Source organism: Paralichthys olivaceus, chromosome 11, assembly GCF_024713975.1.
Source record: "Paralichthys olivaceus isolate ysfri-2021 chromosome 11, ASM2471397v2, whole genome shotgun sequence".
NCBI classification, from domain to species: Eukaryota; Metazoa; Chordata; class Actinopteri; order Pleuronectiformes; family Paralichthyidae; genus Paralichthys; species Paralichthys olivaceus.
In genome coordinates this window covers 2,142,909-2,167,180 of record NC_091103.1, presented here as the reverse complement: position 1 = coordinate 2,167,180, position 24,272 = coordinate 2,142,909, and the positions used below count along the sequence as shown (strand labels likewise).

The 24,272-nt window shown below is 43.1% G+C and overlaps 3 protein-coding genes across 17 annotated transcripts in view; all 3 read left to right on the top strand.

Moving 5' to 3' along the window:
- The first annotated feature begins 1,875 nt into the window (after positions 1-1,875).
- Positions 1,876-6,673, top strand: LOC109640133 (zinc finger protein 665-like). Its single transcript, XM_020103969.2, has 4 exons — positions 1,876-2,441; positions 2,959-3,236; positions 3,489-3,558; positions 3,875-6,673. Exons 1-4 carry the CDS (start codon positions 2,027-2,029, stop codon positions 5,479-5,481), a joined length of 2,370 nt encoding a protein of 789 aa, XP_019959528.2. The 5' UTR covers positions 1,876-2,026; the 3' UTR covers positions 5,482-6,673.
- A 26-nt stretch (positions 6,674-6,699) lies between these two features.
- Positions 6,700-15,485, top strand: LOC109640115 (zinc finger protein 721). Its single transcript, XM_069534690.1, has 11 exons — positions 6,700-6,924; positions 7,640-7,973; positions 8,211-9,667; positions 10,609-10,806; positions 11,478-11,576; positions 11,708-11,927; positions 12,234-12,304; positions 12,598-12,723; positions 13,008-13,287; positions 13,401-14,146; positions 14,333-15,485. The coding sequence occupies exons 1-11, from the start codon at positions 6,793-6,795 to the stop codon at positions 14,597-14,599; spliced, it is 3,930 nt and encodes a 1,309-aa protein (XP_069390791.1). The 5' UTR covers positions 6,700-6,792; the 3' UTR covers positions 14,600-15,485.
- A 3,111-nt stretch (positions 15,486-18,596) lies between these two features.
- Positions 18,597-24,272, top strand: part of mark4b (MAP/microtubule affinity-regulating kinase 4b) — a 40,133-nt gene continuing 34,457 nt past the window's right edge. For 9 of the 15 annotated variants that reach the window (XR_011244494.1, XM_069534124.1, XM_069534122.1 and 6 more), the window contains exon 1: positions 19,522-20,153. Coding sequence is in view for 14 of the 15 variants with exons in the window: in XM_069534124.1 (XP_069390225.1) it covers positions 20,103-20,153 (51 nt within the window). In the remaining variant the exon portion in view is untranslated. Of the gene's footprint in view, positions 18,737-19,263; positions 20,635-24,272 lie in introns of those variants that run through there. The other 6 variants (XM_069534133.1, XM_069534125.1, XM_069534123.1 and 3 more) reach the window with 2 other exon arrangements.

Here is a 24,272-nt window from a genome sequence, read left to right as displayed (position 1 = left end):
CGGAAAATAAAACCTTTTTACACTGAAAAGAAGAAATGAAGTGATGTTTTCATGAACCTGACACGAAATGTGTGTGTTTTTTTTAAATCTTTGTTCAATGATACAACAATAATGGATGCAAGACATTAGAATGTGTGCTTGAGAAGGAGCCTAAGAAGGAGTTAAAGACATAATGTGACTTGTGTAGAAGTTTAAATGATTTACTGGTGTTATTGTTTCATTCTTCACGTGTTGGCTCTTTCAGAGGTGTGTTAAAGGTTCCGTGTGTAGAGTTTAGTGACATCTAGAGGTGAAGTTTCATGTTGCAGCTGAACGCTCCTCATCTCACCCTCCTCTTCCCAACATGACAGAAAACCTGTGGTGAACTTCAGCTGTCATGAAAACTCAAAAGGTTTTAGTTTGTCCAGTTTGAACGACAGTAAAAAAAAAACAGGGCGGCCTCCACAGAGAGGACCCCCCCCCCCTCCATGTAAATATTATTTTTTTTTTATATAAAGGGCCCCTTCTATGTTAAAGAAAACAACAATTCATACAATTTAGTTGATTACACACCAGCGAAAACATCACTAGGATTATTTTATATTCAGTTCCTGCCAAATATCCCTTTCTCCTAAATCTTACACACTGAACCTTTAGACAATTGACACTATTAATTCAGACCCCAGTTCGGAACTTCTGCAAAATAAAGGCTCTGGTTTTGACCTGGGGTTTCACCCAGTCGCTGTAAATTATTAGAAGACCTCAGATAAGGTTCCGACTCAATTCGCTGACTCAAGTCACACGGCCCAAGCCCCAGTGACTGCTACAGAGCACTGGTTGCCTATTCATTAAAATTGTATTAATATTGAATATGAGTGACTGTACCTGTAGTTTGATACGAAGAAGAGGTTGTGGTTGTTCCCTGAAGTTCCTATCTTCTCTTTTATAGTCATCAGCATCAAAGTTCAATAATGTTGCTGAGGTGGGGCTTTCTTGTTTATTAGTTCAGGAACAGCAAAGCTCTGCCTGTCACACGGATCCTGTTCAACATCTCTGCAAAGGCTGACGCGTTATCTCAGTCAGAGTGATTTTCTGAAAACATTCCTGTCAATCTCTCCTGAGTCTGCTGAGTGATTTAGACTGTGTCACTGGTGGCAGCTGATTAAAAATCTCCAACATCTGGTAATGACATTCTTCTCAAGAAGGGATGTCCTATGGATCAAGGAATCTAAAGTCACTTAATTTCCACTCCATTGTACTTTTACCACTGTTTCTACATTTTATTCTTGCATTGAAACATTGATTATAACACTAATTTCAAAAGTAACATGTGCACACCCGGGTGTCCAGAAAGGAAAGCAGTGAGTGAACCTAAAAACCCAAGAAATAAAGTAAAGTAAAATACTATACAGCTCTACAATGTACTGTCATTTTTTTTATTGTTTGTGTGCCAAGGTTTTTGTAAAGAGTCCCTTGTGCCCTTTGAGTTACAGTCACAAAGCTGGCAGATACACACTCCCAGGAAAAGTTACAGATGCTTTGGTATCTGCTTTTTTGGCAAATTTTCCTCACAGTAAAATGTATTTATCATCTGAATTTGTTTTTTGCAAAAAAAAGACAGTAAAGCACTCTTGAAGTTGGTTAAACCTGATATTTAGACTGTTGAATTAACGTGGTTTAAAAAGTTCTACATCCTGGAAAAACTTAAATGCAATAAAATGTCGGTGTCTGTTAATGCCACTCTCACTCCTGTTGTCTTTTATGGATTTTTTAAAAGTTTTAAATTGTATTGCACACTGCAGTCAAACTCCAGCACAGTAGATGGCGGTAATGCACCTTTAACGTTAGAGGCCAGAAGAAGAAGAAAGAAAAAATATATAGGTGACGCCGGAAGCGGATGTGCAACACGGATTCTTTTACCAGACGCACATGCAGAGGGACGGTTATTGTTGCTCGAACACAGAAGAATTTAAAATGATTTGCTTTATAATTTAAAATGTGTTGCGCGTTGAACGACACCACGGGTTGAAACTTTACTCTGAAGAAAATGGAGGCGAGTTTGGGGAGCGAAGTGGCCTCGATCGTGGAGGTGTCCATCCAGGCGGCGGTGTCCGTGTTCAGGGATGTTTGGGCGAAAGAGGCGCCAGACACGGAGTTTCAGGAAGCGAAGCTCGGTGAGATCCAGGAGATAGAGAAGTGTCTGGTGGCCCAGATCCACAAAGCGTTCACCCGCTTCTCCTCCGAGCTGTCCGAGGAGAACGAGGCTCTGCGGGCCAAAGTGGAGCAACTGGAGGACGTGCTGCAGAGGAAAGCCGGGCAGCTGGAGCAGGAGCTGGAGGCCAGAGTGGGTCAGCTGAGCCGAGAGATGGAGCAGCTGGAGAGAGAGCTCCGGAGCTTCAGGCACCGCGACAAGGCTCCGGAAGGAGCCGGTCACAGCCCACTGCCTGACGGATCAGTGATGGGTGAGAAACTGACAAACCTCAGACAGACTGAATTGAAAACTTCATTCCACCAAAATCATTTACCTTTCCACTGTGGTGAAGTCAGGTTCAGGCTGTTTCACAATAAGTTCCTGTTTGACACCTCTACATTGTTTTTGTCTCACTGTGACCCACTGACTCCAAATCAGATATTACTGCTACCAAACATAAACACACCTCAGCTCAATGCAAAGCTTCCTCTTTTACTGCAGTTTCTAAATAATACATGTGGATTTCAATAAGACAATAGTATTATTAGTCTAGAGAGTCCATTAAGACCTAAGGTGCAGGATTAAAGCACACTCTAAACTTTAGTGTGAGAGAATAGTGTAAATAAGTTAATGATTTTCCAGAGACCGAGTGCTGTCGTCGTCGTCTTCTTCTTCTTACACACTGAACCTTTAAAACAGAGGGAGGCAGCAAATCCTCACACCTGAGAAACTGTAACACGTCTGTCTTTGTCTATTTATTTTTGTCATTTAATTTGACCCTCCACCAGATTCAGCAGACAGCGAGGTCGCTGCCAGCTCCACGGCTGCTTCTACACCTGCAGCCGCCTCCATGATAGTGGGCAGAGTCTGCTCTGCTCCCACGGTGCTGTTGGTGGGTACCAACCAAGTTGTAACACAGGCCCCCACGCCATCGCTGGCTGTCTGCAAAACAATGGGAACAACGCAAGTGTTCATCAAACCAGCAACAATGCCAGAGTCTACGCATCAAGATGTCCCCAGTCCAAACTCCAGCACCGTCATTGATCATTTCTCAGCCGAAGAGACGGTGGGTGTTATATTTGCCCGGAAGCAGCAAAATCTGATATTTAAATGTCTTTCAGGCTTAACTAGTTTGGACCAGACATAATAATTAATTAATGAACGATTATTTTATTACACAACAGAAAAAAAGAGTACTGTTTTTAGAATTTTGCCATAGACAACCCTATTCTGTAATATGTAATGCCACTGTTACGGTTCTGACTGCGTCCTACTACCTTTTTAATTTAAACCATAATGATTTCCTTGTTCATCACAGAAATCTTTGGAAGAGGCTCCATCAGGGAGGCCAAGGAGGACGAGGAGATCAACTTATAAAATTGAAAAAGGTACCATCAGATTTCAGACTGTTGCTTTCCTTATTCCCTGACATTTAATCCATACATTGTTCCGTAAACGTTTGTTTTCTGGATCAGCATTTTTTTCCTATGAAATTATGTGGCTCAGCTAGTGAAGTTTTATTTTAGATAACTACAGGTCTTCAAGTTTTACTTGTGCCCGAGGGAATACGTCATCACTCGATGACTCTTGTTTCAGTTTGTAAAGCAACTGGAATATCTAGAAGATATATCCCTCTTAACTATTAAATTAAAATCTTTAAATAATATCACGCTAATTGTGTGTATTTTTCTCATCCATTTCCAGTTTCTACTGACAACAGCTCTGAAGAGAAGAAAATCAAACCAGTTGGAAAAAAAGAGGCACAGGCAGAAAAGCGTTTTTCCTGCGAGCACTGTGATGTCAGTTTTCATTTCAAATGTGACCTGAACAAACACATGAAGGTTCACAAAAAGCCGTTTGCTTGTGACCAGTGTGACAGAAGTTTCCTGATGAAGAAGTCTCTGGAGAACCACGTTCTGCGTCATGAGGCGGGTAAAGTCCCGCGACCCTTCCCCTGTCCACAGTGTAAACGATCTTTCCGGAAAGAGCAGTCGCTCCAGAATCACCTCAAGAGTCACCAGAGGATGAAACCTCCGAAGCCGTTTGTCTGTGATCAGTGCGGAAAAACCTTCAGACTCAAACAATCTCTGGAGAACCACCTTTTACGGCACGAGAAATGGAAGCAGATGCTGAAGTGTCAGCTCTGCGACAAGACTTGCAAGACTTCCGTCCAGCTGAAATGTCACATGGCTGTGCACTCAGAGGAGAGACCGTTCAGCTGTGAAAAATGTGGGAAGGAGTTTAAGAGCAAAGACACTCTTCGCTTCCATCAGGTAGTTCACACAAACACCAAGAATTACAAATGCACAATGTGCGAGGAGACTTTTAAATACGCCCATTCCCTGACAGTGCATAAGAGGAAGCACACAGGCGTCACGCCGTTCACATGCACCGTGTGCAACAGGTCTTACAGGACGGGCACTGCTCTGAAGAGACATGGCATCGTCCACACCGGGGAGAAACCGTTCACATGTCACATATGTGGAGCGAGTTTCAGCCTGAATAACAATCTCAAGAGGCACCTTCGCATTCACACGGGAGAGAAGCCATTCACCTGCAAGGAGTGTGGCAAGAGCTTCTCAGACAACAACAAGCTAAAGTCCCACATGCTCATCCACGGAGCCAGGAAGCCATTCATGTGTGATCTGTGTGGGAAGACCTTCCTTTTCAACTGCAGGCTGCTGATGCATCAGCGGTATGTGCATTTCGACAGGAATGAAGAGGCCGACGGCACACAGAGACATTTGCAGACAAAACGACGAAACAAGGCTCTGGTTAAGCCATTCAGCTGCAAAATATGTCTGAGAGGTTTCTGCACCACTTATTCCCTCAAACTTCACGAACGAGGCCACAGTGAGCACAAGGAGTACGAGTGCGGCCTCTGTGGGAAGGCTTTCCACAACAAATACTCTTTTGGCTATCACCAGAGAAGCCACGCAGGTGAGAAGCCCTTTGTTTGTGATGTGTGCGGGAAGAGATTTTTCCATACTGCTAGTCTGAAGCAGCACGAGCGGATTCACACGGGCGAAAAACCGTACAAATGTGACCAGTGCGGCAAAGCATTCAGAACGGATGGAAATTTCTACAGGCACTTGCGGATCCACACAGGCGAGAAGCCGTTTCAATGTGTGCACTGTCAGAAAAAGTTCCATCAGTCAAATCAGCTCAAGTCCCACCTCCAGATCCACACCGGGCAGAAGCTGTACTCATGCCAGCAGTGTGGACAGGGCTTCTCTGACTCCAGGCAGCTGAAGAAGCACAGCTGTGACGGGTCATGTCATAGTGTGATGACCACCAGTACGCTCGGCTAATGACAAATCATGTGTTAACTACAGCCTGGCCGATATGGATTATCTGAGGGGCAGATGCTGATATTAAGGAGTAAAAATGTATTGTCCCAATATATTGGTCGGTGTGTATATTCAAATAAGATGTCTGTCAAGGACAAACAGTCCCCTTATATCTCACAATGTTAAAGAAAGAGATAAAAATAGCTGGATTCATCTGCTGATCCAGATCCACACTGAAATTGAATGGATTTCCAAACAAAACAGAAAAAAATTACCTCCTTGGCAGAAATACAAAATTGTTGATTCTTACGTCGTTATCAAACCCTTTTGCCTAACGACTAAGGATTTTAATTGAGGTAAACAAAACACAAATGCAACTTAATATATAGAAATTAGAGAAAGACATTTTTTTTAATTAAATGCACATTCTGCATTGTTTATTGTGTAAAATTAACCTTACCATATTAGTGCACATCAGTAAACGTAAACACAGATAATAATGTTTGTGGAAGGCTCATGTCAGTCAGGCTCAAGTTTAACTTGACAAATTCATAAATGAAGGGAAAATATATCAGATAATATTATCTGATGTTGAGACTGGGTGCAGATTTATTTTTAAAATGAATCTGTTCTGGTTTTGGCAATAGTTTGAGTTGTTGAAGTTATTAAGTAAAAATACAAAACATTTGCTTATTATAGTTCTTGGCTCTGGAAACTGTCACTTGTTACAATTATTATATTAGATAAAAAAAATTAAACAGCAGTATTTAATACAGCATTTGATAGAGGCAGCTCTACTCTCATCCAGAGCCTTAACAGTAGAGGTCAGCAGCGTTGTTTGTGCCATTTCTTGGTTTAGTTTTTCTGCTTCATTAACCTTTGACTGTTAAAATAAGTTTTTACATTTATAGGACACTGTGGCCATTCAAACAGCTGAAAGTTTGTGTGGTGATATATTGAGATGCCTCTGTAAATATGGTGAGGGTGATAAATCCCAGCTCTCGGTTTTCTCTTTAGCAGATGAGTTGATATTCAAGTGAAGATTTGGATCTTTTTGTGTTGTTTTTCTTTAATTTATATTTTGAGTTCACAACAATTAATCAAGATGAGGTAATTATTCTCTGAGTAAAAGATGTGTACCGTTGTATGCATTCCTGCGACATATGTCCTGTTTCTCGTTACTTACTGAAATAAAAATAAGTTTGCGAAGGAAGACGCTCTGAGTTTTATTTTGAAGTGTGTAGTGTTGTGGCTATTTCCGTTTCCGGCATCAATGGCGGCTGCCGTGCTGCTGCTCGTCTCCGGTTGAAGGAAGCGGCTGAGAACTCAAACATGTCGGAGACCTCGTCCGAGTTTTATTCAGAAACTCGCTCCATCATGGAGACGGTCTTAAAGGCGGCAGCGGAAGTGATCGGAAACTTAAAGGAAGACGTTTCCGGAAGTGTCCGGGACAAGAGGCGCGAGGTGTGTTTGTGACGTGAGCCTCCAGCCAGTGTTGATGTTTCTGAGATCGTGTGTTCGGAGGAGATTGAACCGATGGAGGAAAACGAAGAAGAGTAACAATGCTAACAAGATGGCGGCGCGTCAGTTAGCATAGCCGCTACCTAACACCGACTAACTCCAGTTGTGAATGAATAAAACCTGGTTGCTCAATAAGCAACAAAACCACAACTTCTCAACACGAGTTTTTAAATATCTATATTTAAAATTAATTTTGCGTCAACATCTCAATCGACGTGTATTTGTTTGTTTAGCCCATATTCACTCATGATCATTCGTCTCAGATCCTAACAAGATGTGACATCCTCGGATCTTAATCCTCAACAAGAGGAAAAAGTTATTAACAGGGAGTTAAAGGTAGAAACGTCAGAGTCACACGTGAAGGATTCCTCTAATGGAAAGAAGTGTTTTAATGTTTCAAGTGTTTATTCAGAAGAAAATGTCTGAGCAGCGAATGAAGTAAGATGTTATCAGCAATGGAAACATCAGGTTGCATTACCGCCATCTAGTGGCATGGAAGACAGTTATATAGATAAATAGAAATATAGAGTCTGAAGAGGTCACTTTACATTCTATGCATTTTTTGTGATGTTTTAATTCATTTGACTCGCTTTGCATTATCAGTCTATACCAGCATCATGTTTTTAATTCAGTATCATCTTTATTTTCATCCTCACAGTCAGACAGCATCCTGGAAATGTTGGCACGAGAGGCGACGAGAAAGATCAGCGCCATTTTCTCCCAAATGACCTCAGTGCTTCACAACGAAAACAAGTCTCTGCAAGCCAACATGGGACGGCTGGAGAGCGAGCTGACAACCATGACAGAAAACTTTGCGAACGCCAGACTGTGGAGAGAAAACGTCCTGAACGGCTGCCCGGTACTGTTTGAGCAGAGTGGGCAGATTTTCACCTTGAAGCCGTTTGGGAAGTTAAAAAGAAAAGGTGATGATGTGATTGAGGAAGTCACAGAATCATCGCCGGCTGCTGAGACACTGAGTGAAAACGATGCTGGTAAGTTTCCATCAAAGAAGAAACCCACATGAAATATTAACAAGACATGAAAAAATAGAAAGTGGAGAGTTCAGGAAATACATTATTGTCTAGACTTTGGTTTTCTCCTCTTTTAATCTAGTTTTTTAATTAATTAATCAGAGTAATGATTTTATGTGTTGACATTTTTTTTCTTTCCCGTGTAGTGCCTTTACTCTGGACATGTGTTGTAATGTTTATCTTGTTGAATCTGTGTAGATGCTGCAGAGGATTGTTCCACAGTGAACAAAAATACTGATGTCCACCACACACAGGAAGCAGGCGTCAAGAAGAAAGGGAGGATGTTGGTGTGTGACGTCTGTAACAAGAGCTTCAGCCGGCAGTTTCATCTGATGAAGCACATGAACACTCACAAAGAGCAGAGGCCTTTCGCCTGCAACCAGTGTCCCAGAAAATTCAGGAACACAGCAACGTTTGAGTACCACCTGCTGCGCCATGAGGAGAAGAAGTACGCTGCCTTCCAGTGCCAGATCTGTGAGAGGACGTTCAAAACAAAAATGCACTTGAAGACTCACCAGCTTGTACACACAGACAAGAGGCCGTTCATCTGCTCCACCTGTGGGAAGGGCTTTAAAACCAAACACAACCTGCAGGCACATCAGCTCGTTCACACCACAGAGAAGCCGCACAAATGTTCAGATTGTGGGGAGAGTTTCAGATACGCCTTCACCCTTCAGTGTCACAAAAGTATTCATACTGGAGAAAATCCTTACAAATGCACAGAGTGTGGGAAGGCTTTTATAAAGAGGAGGTCACTGAGGACGCACCAGTCAGTCCACCGAGGGAAAAGGTTTACGTGTGAGACATGTGGAGCGGGTTTCACCCTCCAGCACAATCTGAAGAGACACATCCGAATTCACACTGGAGAAAAACCATTCACATGTAAAGTCTGCAGCAAAAGTTTCATTCAGGAAAACAAGCTGAAAGCGCACATGCTTCTTCATGGTGCCTCAAAGTCGTTCATGTGTGACCTGTGTGGAAAAACATTTCTGTACAACTGTCAGCTGCAGAAACACCAGAAAGTGACTCATGATGAAAGACACGGGCTGGTTGTTCGGAGACGGACGCAGGCACGAGGAAATCGCACAGTTATCTATCGACGGGACAGGACCACAGTGGATGTGACGCCGCTCAGCTGCAAGACCTGCCGCAAGAGCTTTGACACTACGACCTCACTGAAGAAACATGAGGTGATCCACACAGATCGGACACAGTACAACTGCCACATATGCGGGAAGTCCTTTTTCTACAAAGCCACGTATGACTACCATCAGCGGATTCACTCAGGAGACCGGCCGTTCGGTTGTGACATATGTGGGAAGAGGTTCATCATCAATCAGGCTCTCAAGTCACACAAACTTCAACACTCGGGAGAGAAGCCACATAAGTGTGAACAGTGCGGCAAGGCCTTCAGGATCTACACCAACTTCCTCCGACACTTACGGATCCACACGGGGGAGAAGCCGTACGCGTGTGAAGTTTGTGGAGTGAGGTTCAGGCAGCTCGGACACGTCAAGTTTCACATGCAGGTCCACACGGGAGAAAGACCGTATTTTTGCAGCAGCTGTGGACTCGGATTTTCAGATTCAAGGCTGCTGAAGAGACATAAATGTACTGAGAAGTATCAGAAAATGTTAGAGAAAACACACACAACGGTCTGAAGCGTTGAATCAGCCATGGTGCTACACTGCAGAATAAGACTTAACTCAGGTAGATCTCACACTTTTATTTCCTGCAATAACACCCAGACCTACAATTATATATTTAAAGATTTGTACAACCAAAGTAGAACCTGTTGTTGAAATAAAACTTAACACTACTCGTACCATAAACCCAAAAACGGATGAAAACTGTTGGTTTTCGCAGAATAACTTAATTCACAGTTGTGATTTTTTCTTATAAATAAAATGTTATGGTCTTTATAAGACTTGGGGCTTTCCTCCGCTCATTAAACTCTTAAAAAAGAATCCACATGTTTCTTCTCGTTAATGAAACGGTGTCAGATTTTGTCAACTCTATGATTATTGTGCTCTTTGAAATGTCCTCAACTAAAGATTCTGCCAATATATAAAAACCTAAAAACTTTGAATTTGAATAAAGGTTGCTTTAAAATATAAAACTCTTAACTTTCATATTATCGGTTTTCCTTCAGCATATGTTTGACTCTGAAAATAATGAGCATAAGTATGTTAGTATGTAAGTAAATCATAACTGATGTAGTCTGTTGATGTTATGTCTACAGGTACTACTAACTCACTTAATTCCCTGAGGATGGCAGTGGAAATAAATCAGCAGTCAACCTTTTTTATGAAAATACTCTGGTTTCTGGTGTTTCTGCAGCTTCGAGTGGTTTTCTACTTACGTTATTTATTACATTTCACCAGGTGGGTTATCTCTTTCTGTTGTCACACATTACATTAGTGTTAATTTGTAGTTATTTGTATTCAGGGGCTGAATTTATTCAGTTTTACATGTTCAGGTTGCTGAAGAAGTCTGTCGAGAGTGTGCGGGGTTTTATTTTGAAAAACACGACCCGGAAGAAGAAGGTGTTGATCGGTGTTGTCAGCGGTAGAAGTTCATTTTCTCTTCATAACGACAACAACGATCATCACAACCTCTCCGGTCCCGTCTGGAAGTTAAAACACAGCGAGGGCAGCTGCAGGCGACACGGCGACTCGTCATGGCGGACTTGGAGCCGCGGGTGGACTCCATTCTGCAGATAATGGTCGATGAGACTGTGACAGAAATGAGCAAAGTGACGGATGAAAACATTGACGGCTGCTCGGGGGAAAAGGTTGGTGACCTCAGCGTGTTGTTGTTTGTGCAGCTGTTGTTTACGTTGTTGTTGTTGTTGTTAACCCCCCCCACCCACTCTGTGCTGACGCCTCCTCCCACCAGCTTATCATAGAAATAGAAGAGCTAGCTAGCTGCTACAGTTAGCATCCCTCCTCTCAGCTGTGATGTGATCTGAGCACAGGACTGAATATTTACACTGAAATACATGTAAACACGTGTGTGTGTGTGTGTATGTGTGTGTGTGTGTGAGGAGACAACAGAGAGTCCATGTTTGGACGCCATTTTGAGTTGGACAGCAGGCCCAGGCCTATCTATGTGCTGTATGTCTACAAGTGTCTCAGCTACAGGTTCTCATTAAGCAGATCAGTGCATCAGCACGTGACCAGTGGTGGAGAGCAACTAGGTACATCTACTGAAGTACTCCGAGGCAGGCCTGGTTGTGTATTACAATGTTTTAAAGTAGTTTATATTTCCACACATTGATGAAAAGTAGTTGAATACATTTACCATTTTGTCCTTTTTTAATTTAAAACAAATTAATTTAACTTTTAACCTTTAAATGGTATAGTAAGAAATTAAAAGAAAAGAAATAGTCCTAATTTTTCCAATAGTAATGAGACATTAATAGTACAGTATAATCATAATTGTGTCATATTTCCAATTCATGAGGTGATCCAGTTCGGTGTCTTCATGACGTCTCTGGCTCGAGAGGCTGTAGAGAAGATCTGTCAACTTTTCCACGAATGTTCCTCCCTGCTGCGTTTAGAGGTACGTCGCAAATTTAAATACTTATATTGTGTATGTTGTCATATTGCCCAATCCTGGTGTTGAACAATATAGATGCACAAATTGATCTTGATTTCAATTTAAAAAGCTGTTTTGTTCTTTTTGTTCTGTAGGTGTCACAGGGCGTGGCAGAGATTGAGGACCTGAGGCGTAAACTGGACGTGGCAGAGAAGGAGCTGAAGCTGGTGTTGGAGGGCAGCAAAGGCCAAAAGGAAGTGGAGGAGCTAACTGACGGGGGCGACAGAGAGAAGGAGGGCAGGACGGCTCCGACCAACGGAGCAGAAGGAGAAACTGTCCAGATAAGCCACCGCTCAGGGAGAAAGAGTCGCAGAGGTGATGACTCTGTTGTTTCTCATGGACCACTGTGCTGCCTGTAATTAATCATGACTCATTTTATCATTTTATTCCGAAAAATAAATGACAGGAGTTGCAAACGTTAAGAAGATTAACTTGTTTCAATTCCTGAACATACATTTTTATTTCTTTACACCTGCAGCTGATTAGCTTAGCTTAACATAAACTGGAAACAGGGGAAACAGCCAGCATGTCTCTGTCCAACTCGCCACAATCTTTGCGATGTACTTGGTTGGATCGAATCCTAATAAATATCTTCTTGATTTAAATTTTTTCATTTTACAGCCGTGACGACTTGTGAGACTGGAGTGAAAAGGTCTCCTATACTTCACCTGTGGAAAGGCAGAACGTACGAGGTAAATAAATTCCCACCTTGTTTCATACAGATGTTTTTTCTCTGTTGAGGCTGAAAGGGGCTATTCTATGTATTAAGGCCTCATTTATCTGTGAAGGCTTTAAACATGGGCGTCAACTCGCAGACACCCAAACTGAGAGAACCAGGTCTTTATGGGCCTTGCTTTGTGAATGAGGTCTTTGTCAGGTTGAAACACGAAAGGGTCTTCCCCAAAAAAATCAACATCTAGAATATCAAGTTGTATTTAAGCTCAAAGAAATCTGTCCTTATTTCATTATTGTGTCTTCTTCTCAGGACAGTGTCCAGCCAGTTATAATAAAAGAGGAAGGATTTGATGCGTTCACAGGCCAGACGTCTCCAGATTCTGCTAAGTGTGTTGAGGAAGCAGGCCAGAACGATGACGACGATCCAGATTACCAGGTTGATATCATGGATACAATGTTTTTGTGAAATTTCTCCATAATAAGGTTTAAATATTTCTTACTGCTCTTTTTCCCTGTTTGTCTCTGTAGATATGTTAATATTTTAAAATACGCAGATTTTTTTTTTTTCATAATTAGATTGCTTAAATGGCCAAAATGTGTTAATGAAGATGAAAGTCTGCTTTAAGGATTTATTGAACCACCACTGTTGATATGATATGGACTGAGCATCAAGCCACCATGAGCAAAGCCAAGACAGTTTGTCTTTTTCTTTTCTGTCAGTTGGACCCAGAAGATCTAGATGAAGGCGACCCAGGATACACCACAAGACCTAAACGTGTCATCAAGCCCAAGTTCCTGCGAGGTCGAGCAAATAAGGAGATTGCGAACCAGCAGCCTCTGAGCTGTAGACACTGCAGGAAAACCTTCACCAAGCTGCTGCAGCTCAAAGCTCACCAGGCGGTCCACGGGGCGAACACAGAGAAACCCTTCCACTGTTCTCAGTGTGGCAGAGGTTTTTCATTCCAGCGCAGCCTCAACGCACACATGCTGCTCCATACAGGTGAGACTCAGCTATACAGTGAAACAAAGGAAGGTCACTACACCTGCAGAGTAGGGTGATAATTGTCATGTTTATTGGTTCAGCTGTTACAATACTCCTTTGTCTCCGCACAGGTGAGAGACCACACACCTGTGATGTTTGTGGGAAGGGTTTCACCCTGAAGCAGCTCCTGAGGAACCATCAGCGACTCCACGCTGAGGTCCGACCGTTTCGCTGTGAACAGTGTGGGAAGAGCTTCTACCGAGCCCACGGCCTGAAAATGCACAAGATGGTACACACAGGAGAGCGGGCCTACATATGCCAGTACTGCAACAAAAGCTTCACAATACAAGGTAACCTGCAGCGACACCTGCGCATACATACGGGGGAAAAGCCGTTCAGGTGCGACACTTGTGGCAAAAGCTTCAACCAGGCCGACACTCTGAAAGGCCATCAGCGGATACACACCGGTGAGCGTCCCTTTAGCTGCGAGACCTGCGGCAAGTGCTTCATCCAGAAGAGTGCCTTGAAGATGCACCAGAAGACCTCCCACTCAGGGGAGAACTCACTGGCCTGCGTGGCCTGCGGCATGACAGTGGCCTGTGTCGACTCGCTACGGAAACACCTCCAGACCCACGCGACAACTATTCCATGCACATGCGTGCTCTGCAGCCGGCGGCTCAGCTCCATCACAGACCTGCGCTCCCACCAGCAGCACCACACAGTGGACAGGCCTCACAGCTGCGGGCTCTGTGGGAAGAGTTTCAAGTCGTCCAGTTACCTGAAGATTCACATGAAAACGCACAGCGGGGAGAGGCCATTCTCCTGCGACATCTGTGGTCGTATGTTTACACAGCACAGCAGCCTTAAATCACATCAGGTAGGTTTACACTGACAGCATCACCTAAAACACATCATAAAAATAAAGAGAACAGCTGATTTCAATAATTCACAGCAATGACAATTTTGGGTCAACCCCCCTTTTAAACTAAGTTTAATGTCAACAAAAACTGAGTCTATTTTTTGAATAAGCAACAGCCTGACTTCTAATCTCTCTACTTCAAAGGTGGTCCACACAGGAGAGAAACCGTTCAGCTGCGACACATGTGGGAAATGTTTCAGCAACACAGGCAACCTGAACCGTCACCAGCGTATCCACACGGGGGAGAAGCCTTTCAGCTGTGACACGTGTGGACGCAGCTTCAACCAGGGCAACAGCCTGAAGGCCCACCTGCAGATACACACCGGGGAGAAACAGTTCATGTGCGACAAGTGTGGGAAGAGTTTCTCCTACCTGAGGAACCTCAAGGACCACAAGTGTTTCTACGTCTGATGCGAAGAGACGCCTGCCCCGGTTGTAGAGCTGATGGCGTAAAGTTCCTTTTGACTGATAAACAAGTGGATGGATTGAGTGGGGGGTGGGACTGAATGATTTTCAGATGTGATTTGGTTTTGTTCTCAAGGAAAGTTTTGTGGACATTGTAGTTCAGACACAGACTGTATATTGCGATGGACGATAAGACTTCTCCCAAAAGTGAAGCCGAATCACCTTGATCACCTCCTGGTGGCAGGTTGGAGTATAGGTCATAAACACTGCCCTCTCGGCCGACTCCAAACTATGTCAGAAACACAAGAAGGGGGACAATCCTAATTTAAAGTGGACAATGTGTGAAGTCCACACCACTTTTTGAGTTGACTGGAGACTCAAAAACCAACACATGTAAACAAACACTTAATAATCCTAAAGTCATCAAACTGAAAACTGATAAATTACAAGAATTTGTTTTAAAGGAAAGTGTCCCTAACCCCTAACCCTGAATAGAAAAGACTAACTGTCCTTTTATATTAAATGGACGAACTAACCACTTGTTTCTGTACAGAGTAGACGAGTTAAAGGCATAGTTCACCCAAAAATGATAATTCCCTCATTATCTACTCACCTCTATGCCCATGGTGGGGTGGGTGAACACTTCTGTAGTTTCAGAGGTAAACGGTGAAGCAGCTGAATCCAATACAACTGAAGATAGGAGTGACCTATCTTCAGTAATAAAACAACACAAAACAAACATAACATATCTCCATACTGCTCCTGTGGTGTCATCCAAGTGTCTGCAAGCCCTGACATTCATATTCAACTCGAAACGAGGTCATTTCCACCATGTTTTACAGCATAATTCTAATAAATCAAGACCCACATGTGTCTATGTCTGATTTACCAATGGGCTTCTTATAATGCAACAGCCTCTGGATGAAGTCTAATAATGAAAATAATAATAACTCACAGATCCATACGCTCAACTGTTTGGACCTTCTGTCATTTTGAAACATGGGGAGCAACAGAAACAGTCAATGACTGGAATACAGTAAATTCATTAATTTAAATTAAATTAATTTTGGAACCATGTTCATTTGTGCCTTGAGGACAGAGGAATCCAGTCAACCATCATGTCTGTTTAAGATTCTGGTTGCTCGGGCTTTAAGAACAAGCTGATGGAGTTTATCACTGCGGTTTGTGTTTTATTACATGAGATAAATATTGTATTTTAAAGGTCGATCCTCCCAAACAACAAGAAAAGAACTACAGCACCATCTGCCATTTTTATTTACACAGGTCTCCTGCAAAAGCTGCCTAAATAAATTCTGAACATGGGGGAACTGTCCTCCCATTCTTTGCTCCTTATATATGTAATGAATTACAGAGGATTTATTAAATTAGAATGTCTCTTCCCACATGTATGTTGTCTTACTTTTTTTTCTGTGCACATTTTTTTTTCTTTATTCTCTGCTGCTTTGCTCAGGTCATTTTTGTAAATACTTGAGATCTTGATCTCACACATTCAAACTTCCTTTGACCTCTTCTACTGTAGTTCACTTTATTCAAAACTAGAGAGGTATATTCATTTAAGAGGTAACTTTTTTCAACCATAACAGTCTTTTCAAGAGATTGTGCTGCTGGAGACTCAAAGAATATGATAAAGTGGAAGGAAATATTTGGATTTTTGGGGGGATTTCTAAGTCAGGGCAGTAAGATGGTGCCTGATACTCATGCAGTAACCAGATGAGAGGCAGCTGACAATCACCTGAGAAGTATAATATAAAAAACATTGTACCCAGGACGGACTATTAACACCTGGAAGTTTGATTGATTTAACCAACCATGGCATCCGTTGGCACTGTAATGGAAAAATATACCGTTATACCACACTGTATATTATCTCTGCTTATGCATACTGTGTCTGCTTGTGTAACTGCCAAGGTGACATCAGAAGTGGGGGGATAAGAGACTTTTCTCTTCTCCCCCCACCAAGACCTGGAAGAGGCCTTCAGTCTGTGTCTTATCTCATGGGATTTTACTTCTTACTCAGTTCACACACAAATATTTCTCACCAGGTCAGATTCCCATCACAGCACCTGTTCTTCTGAATGAAGACATCTGAAAGACCAACCCTGTGGGTCTTCTCTTTGGGTCACTGAATGTTGCAGTTATGAACCTTCACCATCAGAGTAATGGAGAGCCCCTAAAAATGATTGGCTGAGTCTCAGGTCACATTGACCACATGCAATACACGTGGAATAACGTGTAAAACTATGTATCACCTGCATTATATGACAGAATCTATGCTTTGTTGTTAATGATAATAATAATATGATGATCTTTGAGACAACACCATCAACCCAGCTCCGTGGCTCTCTCATGCTCACTGCTTCACCAACAGATGGCAGTCTATTCTACTTTTTTGTACTTATTTGATCAGTAAAATCAGAAGGTTTCCACTTTTTGCAGACAAACCCTGGAAGCTTGGTGTGTTCTTCCTTTTAATTTTATGTTAATGACGTCGGTGTGTGCATGTTTCAGCTGCCTGTGGGCTGTCTGCTACTGTGACTTTGCTGCATGGTTGGCTGAACAGTCACTGGGCTGTAAGGTAGGTCAGGCTGGCTGTAATCCACTCCAGACTACAGTTCGTTAAAGGAAGTGCGGGGGATTGGAATAGACAACACTCAGTACAACTGGCTTCCTGTCGATTTAAAGAGGACATGAGCTTGTTTGTGTTTTGGTTTTCATGTGAGAGCCAGGTTCAATTTCCACATGTATACCTTCTTTTAAACAATCACTGTTTTCTACCTTAATCTTTTACAATATTGTTTGCTATTTAAACTCATCCACTGTTCAAACATTTGTAAATGATGTTGCTGATCCACATCAAAATTAATTTTTAATGAGTTCTTCATTGCCCCATACCATATCCTTCCTACAGATGTCATGGTAATCTGTCCTGTAGTTTTTCCATTGTCCTGCAGGGCATGTTTAAATGTTGCCTGGATATCCTGTCATTTACATCTCCATACAGTCTCATGGTGAAACTGCTGTACATCCTCAAACAATCAGTCAATTTTACATCAATTATAAACATTAAAGTTATTATTGTGCACACATATATAATTGTACATGTATAGAAAAGGAGAGAGTGAGTTTCCCCACTTCGTCAGTGGATTGTTTGAAGGTCAAATCCCTGGTTTTGCCAGCCAGAGAATACATTATGTCAGTGAAGGACCTCATACACATGCATCAGAGTGAACTAATATTTATTTGTCTATGTGTCCATGTCCTAAGGGTCAGTGTGAGCCAGTGGCTCAATCAATCACTGCTGACGTACTTAGAAGAGCACAAATCACTAGCTGTGGCACACGCATGCAAACATGTACGTACACACACACACACACACACACAAACACACACATCCTTATTTGGACATGAATACCATTTGTGGACAGCCTGATCAAAATGTTATCCTTAACCTCAACTATAGCCAACTCCTGCCTAACCCTATCCTTAACCTAACCACAATTCACATTTCACCACTAACTTTAACCAGAATCTTGTGCTTTTTTACCATTGTTCCTGACAAAGTCAGGGTTGAAGCTGGAAAATGTCCTAAAGATGTCACAAAAACAAGTAGACGCACAAACAAAGGCATGAACACAAACAAATACACACTCTCTCAAAAAAATGTAGAAAAACAGCAGACACAGACTCACTCCCCTCCCTTCCTTCCTTTTCCATAGACCATTGGATATATCGACAATTCCACATCCAGTGTTTTTCCTCTAATTGGTTTATACACAGCTGACCGGGCAGTGATGCAACGATGCTGCACGGTGTACCCTGTAACACAGTGTTCGGTGCAGGCTCTGCAGTCCATGGAAATATGGACCGCTGCTGCTCTTTCCAGCATTGATTCTCCCTCAGCAGCAGCAGTAGCAGTGCTCTGCTCTCCTGCCAGATCTTTCACTGTGCCTCTGTTCTCCGAGGGATAACAGTGAATGTGTGTTGCTCAGCTGCTTGCTCCAGTGTCAGTCCCACTCTCTGCTGGGGTTCAGGTCACTGAAGGTCTCAGTCATAACCAGGAAGCAGGGCTGAGAGGGAAGTATGAGGCCCTGGGTTCGTTCCAACAGGTCCAGATCAGTCCAGGTAAGATCTGTGTCTAATTTGTAATGAGCGATGTTCTTTCTCTCTAAAGTGTCGTTTGAAGATAAATATTCACCACAGCTAAACCTTTTGCTAAACTACTGCAATCTAATACAACAGTCGTGCAATAATTACCTCCACCAAGGAGATTCCCTGTTCTTTAGTAGTTTGTAAGAAGATTTCTACAAAACTTGGTGGTATGATAAAGTTTGGGTCAGTGGCAAACCCATCAAGGGGAGATCCGGGTATTTTGTCCATAACCAGCATGTACACCATCAGGCACACATTATAATAATAGAAGAAGAAGAAGAAGAAGCCTTGGTTTCAGCCACCAGGAGGCGATGATGATTTTTAGGAAAAACAACTGTGTTGATTTTTTTTTTTGACGGAAGTAACAACAGTCATTTATTTCTGATCACGTAAATTCAAAAGTTCCTCCTCAGTCCTTGAATTTTGACTAAACTTCCCAAACATACGCTGCTTATCACTTCCGAATCCCCGGAGACGGATTTTCATGAGGAGTACCTGAAGGCAACATGAGTGAGAGTGTGTGTGTGTGTGCAGCAGCCCTGGCTGTTGACATCACTGTCCTCCCCCCTCCCTCCTCTCCCCCCTTCTCTCCCTCCCTTCCTACATGTCTTCTTTCTCCTCTCCTCCCTTCCTTCCTCATCTTTTCTCTTCCTCCCCCATCCTCTCTTCCTTCCTCTCCTCCCTCTTCTCTTTCCTCTCTCGTCTTGTCTTCCTTCTGCCTCTCCTCCACCTCTCTTCTATTTCCTCCCTCCTCATCTTCTTTCCTCCCTCCCCTCTTCTCTTTCCTTCCTTCCTTCCTCCCCCCCTCCTCTCCTCCTCCCCCCCTCTTGTCGCGGTGTATTTTGGGAGGTGGAGGAAGTGAAGCTCCTTGGTTTTCGCCTCCATCAGAATAAACACTGTTATGGTTCCGACCCCGGGACAGACACGCACATCTACCCGCCGCTGCTCACCCGACCCCGGCCACTTTTCTCTCCGTTCACCGCCACCACACTTCCAGCCAAAGGGAGATAGAGGATCTAGAGGACGGACTGGACCGAGGAGGAAGAGCCGGTGATGTGACGCTGCACATCCGCCGCTTTCTTTAAAAACAACCGCAGTTCTCCAGCCGTTGATTTATTTTGCCCTGACATCTCTCCGGGTCTTGAATGTTGGCTCAGCCGGTTCTTGGTTGTTTTTTTCCGGACAGTTTCTCCGGGGGAGCCGCCGCTTTGTCCCCACAAACATCACGTTAGCTAGCTAACAGGAAACAGCCTCCCTTTTTTCGCGGTGGTGGTGGTGGTGGTAGCGGGGGACCTAGGGTCGTGTTCCCCCTTTTTTTTTAATTATTAATCCTCACTGGATGTTCTCTTCCCCCGTGTCCCCGGGAAGCGATGCAGCTCAAAGTGAACTGGTGAGCACCGGGCTGGTGTAGCGGACGATGCGGTTTGTGTTTGCCGACATGGTGCGATAACGTTTGGGAGGGATCCGGGGGGGGGGCAGTGAGAAGCGGAGTGGGGGCCTTTAGTCTGGGCTGTTGTTTCATTTGTCTCTCCCTGTGGTGAGGCTCCATCCTCGGCAGACTGCAATGAGGCGACTGGAGCGGTTTGTTTTTGTTTAACGCTTTAAATTAAGCTGGATCCCTGTGCCGGTGATCCGTGCTGCCTTCAAGGACTGGAACAATGAGGCTTGTATGAGACGCTGTGTTTTTCTGATCCTGGTGCGAGTGACAACCAGGCTGATCGGTGGGGTGTGTTTTTTTTTTTTTTACCTCGCTGTGAACACAAACCTTCGGCTCACTTGTTTTTCATCTCCCGGACGGTCGGAGAGAGCACTCAGGGACGAACATGTCTTTACGCACGGCGCTGCCCGGGAACGAGAGGAAACCAGACCATGTAAGTAGACGATTAAAACACCTCCAGGAGCAGGAAGAGGAACGCAGGCAGAGGTTTAGTGTGCTTTGGAAGAAAAGTGTGACACGTATTCTGTCCCACGAGGCTGTGAGATTAGTCTGACATGTGCACGGAGCAGTAGCGAGCTCATTTGTGCCGGTTACGGGTTTTGCGGTTGGACACGGGCTCAGGTTGTCCAGTGTGGAGATGGAGAACACGGAGGTGAGAGCTGACGTTATGGAGGGAGGTGTGGGTGCAGAGCCATTTTTGTTTTTTATTGATTACACAGCCAAGAAGCACACATTTAATCAAAATACACACCTCATTCACTCACCAGTGCGCATGTTTAGTCTTTTCTCCCCAGCTGATCAATAATGAATGCATTTTACGCAAGGCCACCGAGCCCTCTCCACACCCAGCCTGCCCTGCACCCACCCTTCAGGGTGTACCAGTCCATCCACCCCTCCTCCATCACCTCACCTCCAGCTTCGTCCCCCTCCACCCTGTCTGACCTGTCCAGTCTCATCCTTGATGAAACTGTGAGAGGCAGACCCCAGTGTTGAGAAATCTGCTGTGTCATGCTAGCCTGGTTTGTCCTGCTAATGTTTTCCAGTGTTTTTGGGGGAGACAGGACTTTAAATGGAACGATTTCACACCTTTCTGTTCTCTGGATTTTCTTCCCATGAATATGTTTGCAAGGATGTGAGCCTCTTGCAAATATTCCTCCACTGCATGTTGACTTTAATAGTCTCGATGTACAAAGAGGGACCACCTTTATCTCAAGGGCACAGAGCTTGCATCACCCCAGCAGCCTGAGTTCTTTTTAGATTTGAAGTTTTCACCAAGAGCTAATTCCTTTTGCAGGACCAGCCAACAGCTGACAAAATACACAACTCTTCCCTCATATGTTTAAAGACTGTTCAAAGGGGATGTCATCACCACACTAATGTCCTTGTATCTGCTGTTTAGATATTGTCTAAGTATTTCATACGCCATATTTGGGGAGAAGACACTCAAACCAAAAGACCATTTTGGTTTGAGTGGCCATTAAGTGCTTGTTTGGTATTTTTTTTTAAATGCTGGCGGTTGCATGCTAGACTTGCATATAACTAATAATAATATACACAAAATACAGTGTGATAATAAACTACGTTTACATTTTGCTAATTGAGACCTGACACATTTTGTTCCATACACTTTTATCACTTCCTGTTGTGGTTGTGCAAGATAATGTCATAAATTCTCCTCAGATCAGTTTCTGGGATTGTGTCACTATCAGTGTTCATGTTCTCGAGTGTCGTCATATGCACACATAAACAACTTTACTGAACCTGCTAAACATACAGCTGTTATAGTATAAAGAAAAATTAGGTGTGTAACATATGACATTTAGTCAGTGAATCTCCTTACGGGTACAACGAAGAGGTACTATCTGTATTTTATTTTGCTGCACTGTGGGAATGGATGTACCTTTTTGCTCTGGGCAAATCATAAGGTTTCTTTCAGTCTGTGAGACAGAACAGGCAGTCAGTTCAGTAGGTGTGGGTAAGTGCATGTGCCTACATGTACAGTTGTGTCTTCTCATAAAAAGGCCAAAACATCTTTCAGTGTGCCTCCCTGAGGTAGAACAGGGCTTTTGTGTTTCCTGGACAAGCTAAAGACTCACAAGCTCGCTGTCCCGACTTGTTTCTCAAAAGCTGACACCCAACTCTGATGCCCCCGATGGCATTCGTTTCACCTAGAAACACATTCGATTTACACATAAGCAGCCCCAGGCTTTCAATCATCTGATCTGCAGAGGCCAAATGAACCATGTACGACCGGAATAAAGTGAGGCGTGTTCATATTAGACGACCTACATGTATATTGGTCTCAATCATAGACTGTAAAGATGGATGAAGTGTCTTCTTCCCACTTTCCAGAAATTAACTATCAGTGTCATATGTAGCAGTCCCAGCAAGGTCCCACTAATACACACGCTTGACCCTTTCTGCAGCCAGCTACCAGGGGTTGATCAACACGTTTTGACTTCACTCTTTGGGAGCTTTCATGTCGTCCATTTACAGTCTGTGATTCCAAAGTTGAGATTTGCATGCCATAACAGTTTCTACCAGGGTACCCGTGAGCAAGGTACTGAGCTACCAATTTTCTCTGGTGATGTTTGTCATCTGGCAGCATTGGCAAACTGTTATAGTTGTGAATAAAAAGTAGATCCGAGCCGCGAAAAGAGCTTTAGAGATTTGGCAGTTTTCTGTAAATTACTTGAACCAAGAGAGGCAAGGTTTTATGGGTAACCAAATTATTTTCTGCATTGTTTTTTTATGCATTGCAGTTTTCTGTGTGACATCTGCTATCTTGAAAATATGCAGAGGAGGTTTAAGTTACTTTCGGGTCTCTACCAACAAGTTGTGTATTTATTCCATTGTATCTGATGGAAACACAAGTTGTCTTCACCAGAAGTTTTGAGCATTGATTCTAGGGAACTGGAAATTATTCATTCATATATCAGTTAGGGATGAGTAGCAGCCATGAACAGACATTTATGGCATCAGATGGAAGATTAAGAGGCCAATTATACATATGTTTTAATTTAACATGTTGATTATATGTTACTTCTGTATAATCTTTTATACACCATTTATTTATAACCTTTTTGGTACACAAAAAATGTTTCAGGCTGCAATTATATAACTCAAATTAAGTGGTTTTTCAGAGATCAGTGCTGAACAGGTGGCATCATGTGGAGATCAGGCTACCATATAAAGAACGACTGTTCACAGAGCCTCTGTTAACTGACACGCACACACTCACCCCTTCAGATAAACACACAATTTCACAAACACGTACAATTACAAAAAGAAACCTGTGGACGAGCATAAAGGACACTTAGATGTGAACAGTCCGAGCACACAGTCAACCTGTTGTGTTCATTGTATAATGGGGCTCCTCTACTTTCAGCTCTCGGGTGTCGTTGTCTTTTCTCAGGCGTGAGCCACTGCAGTTCAACCCACACAGCTCGTCCTGATATTTATAGTATGTCTGCATCTGTAGTTTCTCAGGCTCTTGACAGGATGTAATCAAGTCTGGTTATTGGTTGAATGAAAAATATCCTAATTTAAACAGTTAGATCTGTTTTTTCCTCACAAATCTTAAAAGCAATGTTTCTGCAACACCTTTTTTCCATTCAAGTTGCACACGTTTGTTTTTTTCAATTGGATGGACAATAGTGACAAAGTCATGTGGTATCTACATATGTTCCAACAGGTTTTTCTTCTCTAGACACTACGTCAAAGCTGGTTTCCTTACAGTGCACTTTGACTTCGTGGTTATTCTTAGCCGTATGAGATTAAGACAACGTCAAATAGTCTGTATGTGTGTGTCTGTGGCAATTGTCTTGTTGTAAACCAGAGGAAATGTCACAACAAGCAGCCCCTGTTACTGTCCATTAGCTAAGATCAGCAACAAGGGTGTCCTTTAAATGTGGTCAGAAGAAACAAGAAGCCTGTGATATTGTTATTTTACTTATGTACTGTCATTTTCAACCGAAGGCTTCCTTTCAGGTTGAGTGTGCATTATATTACTATATTAAACAGATAACTGTAGAGACATCAGCACATTGTCGGAGCCTTCAACTGTCGACT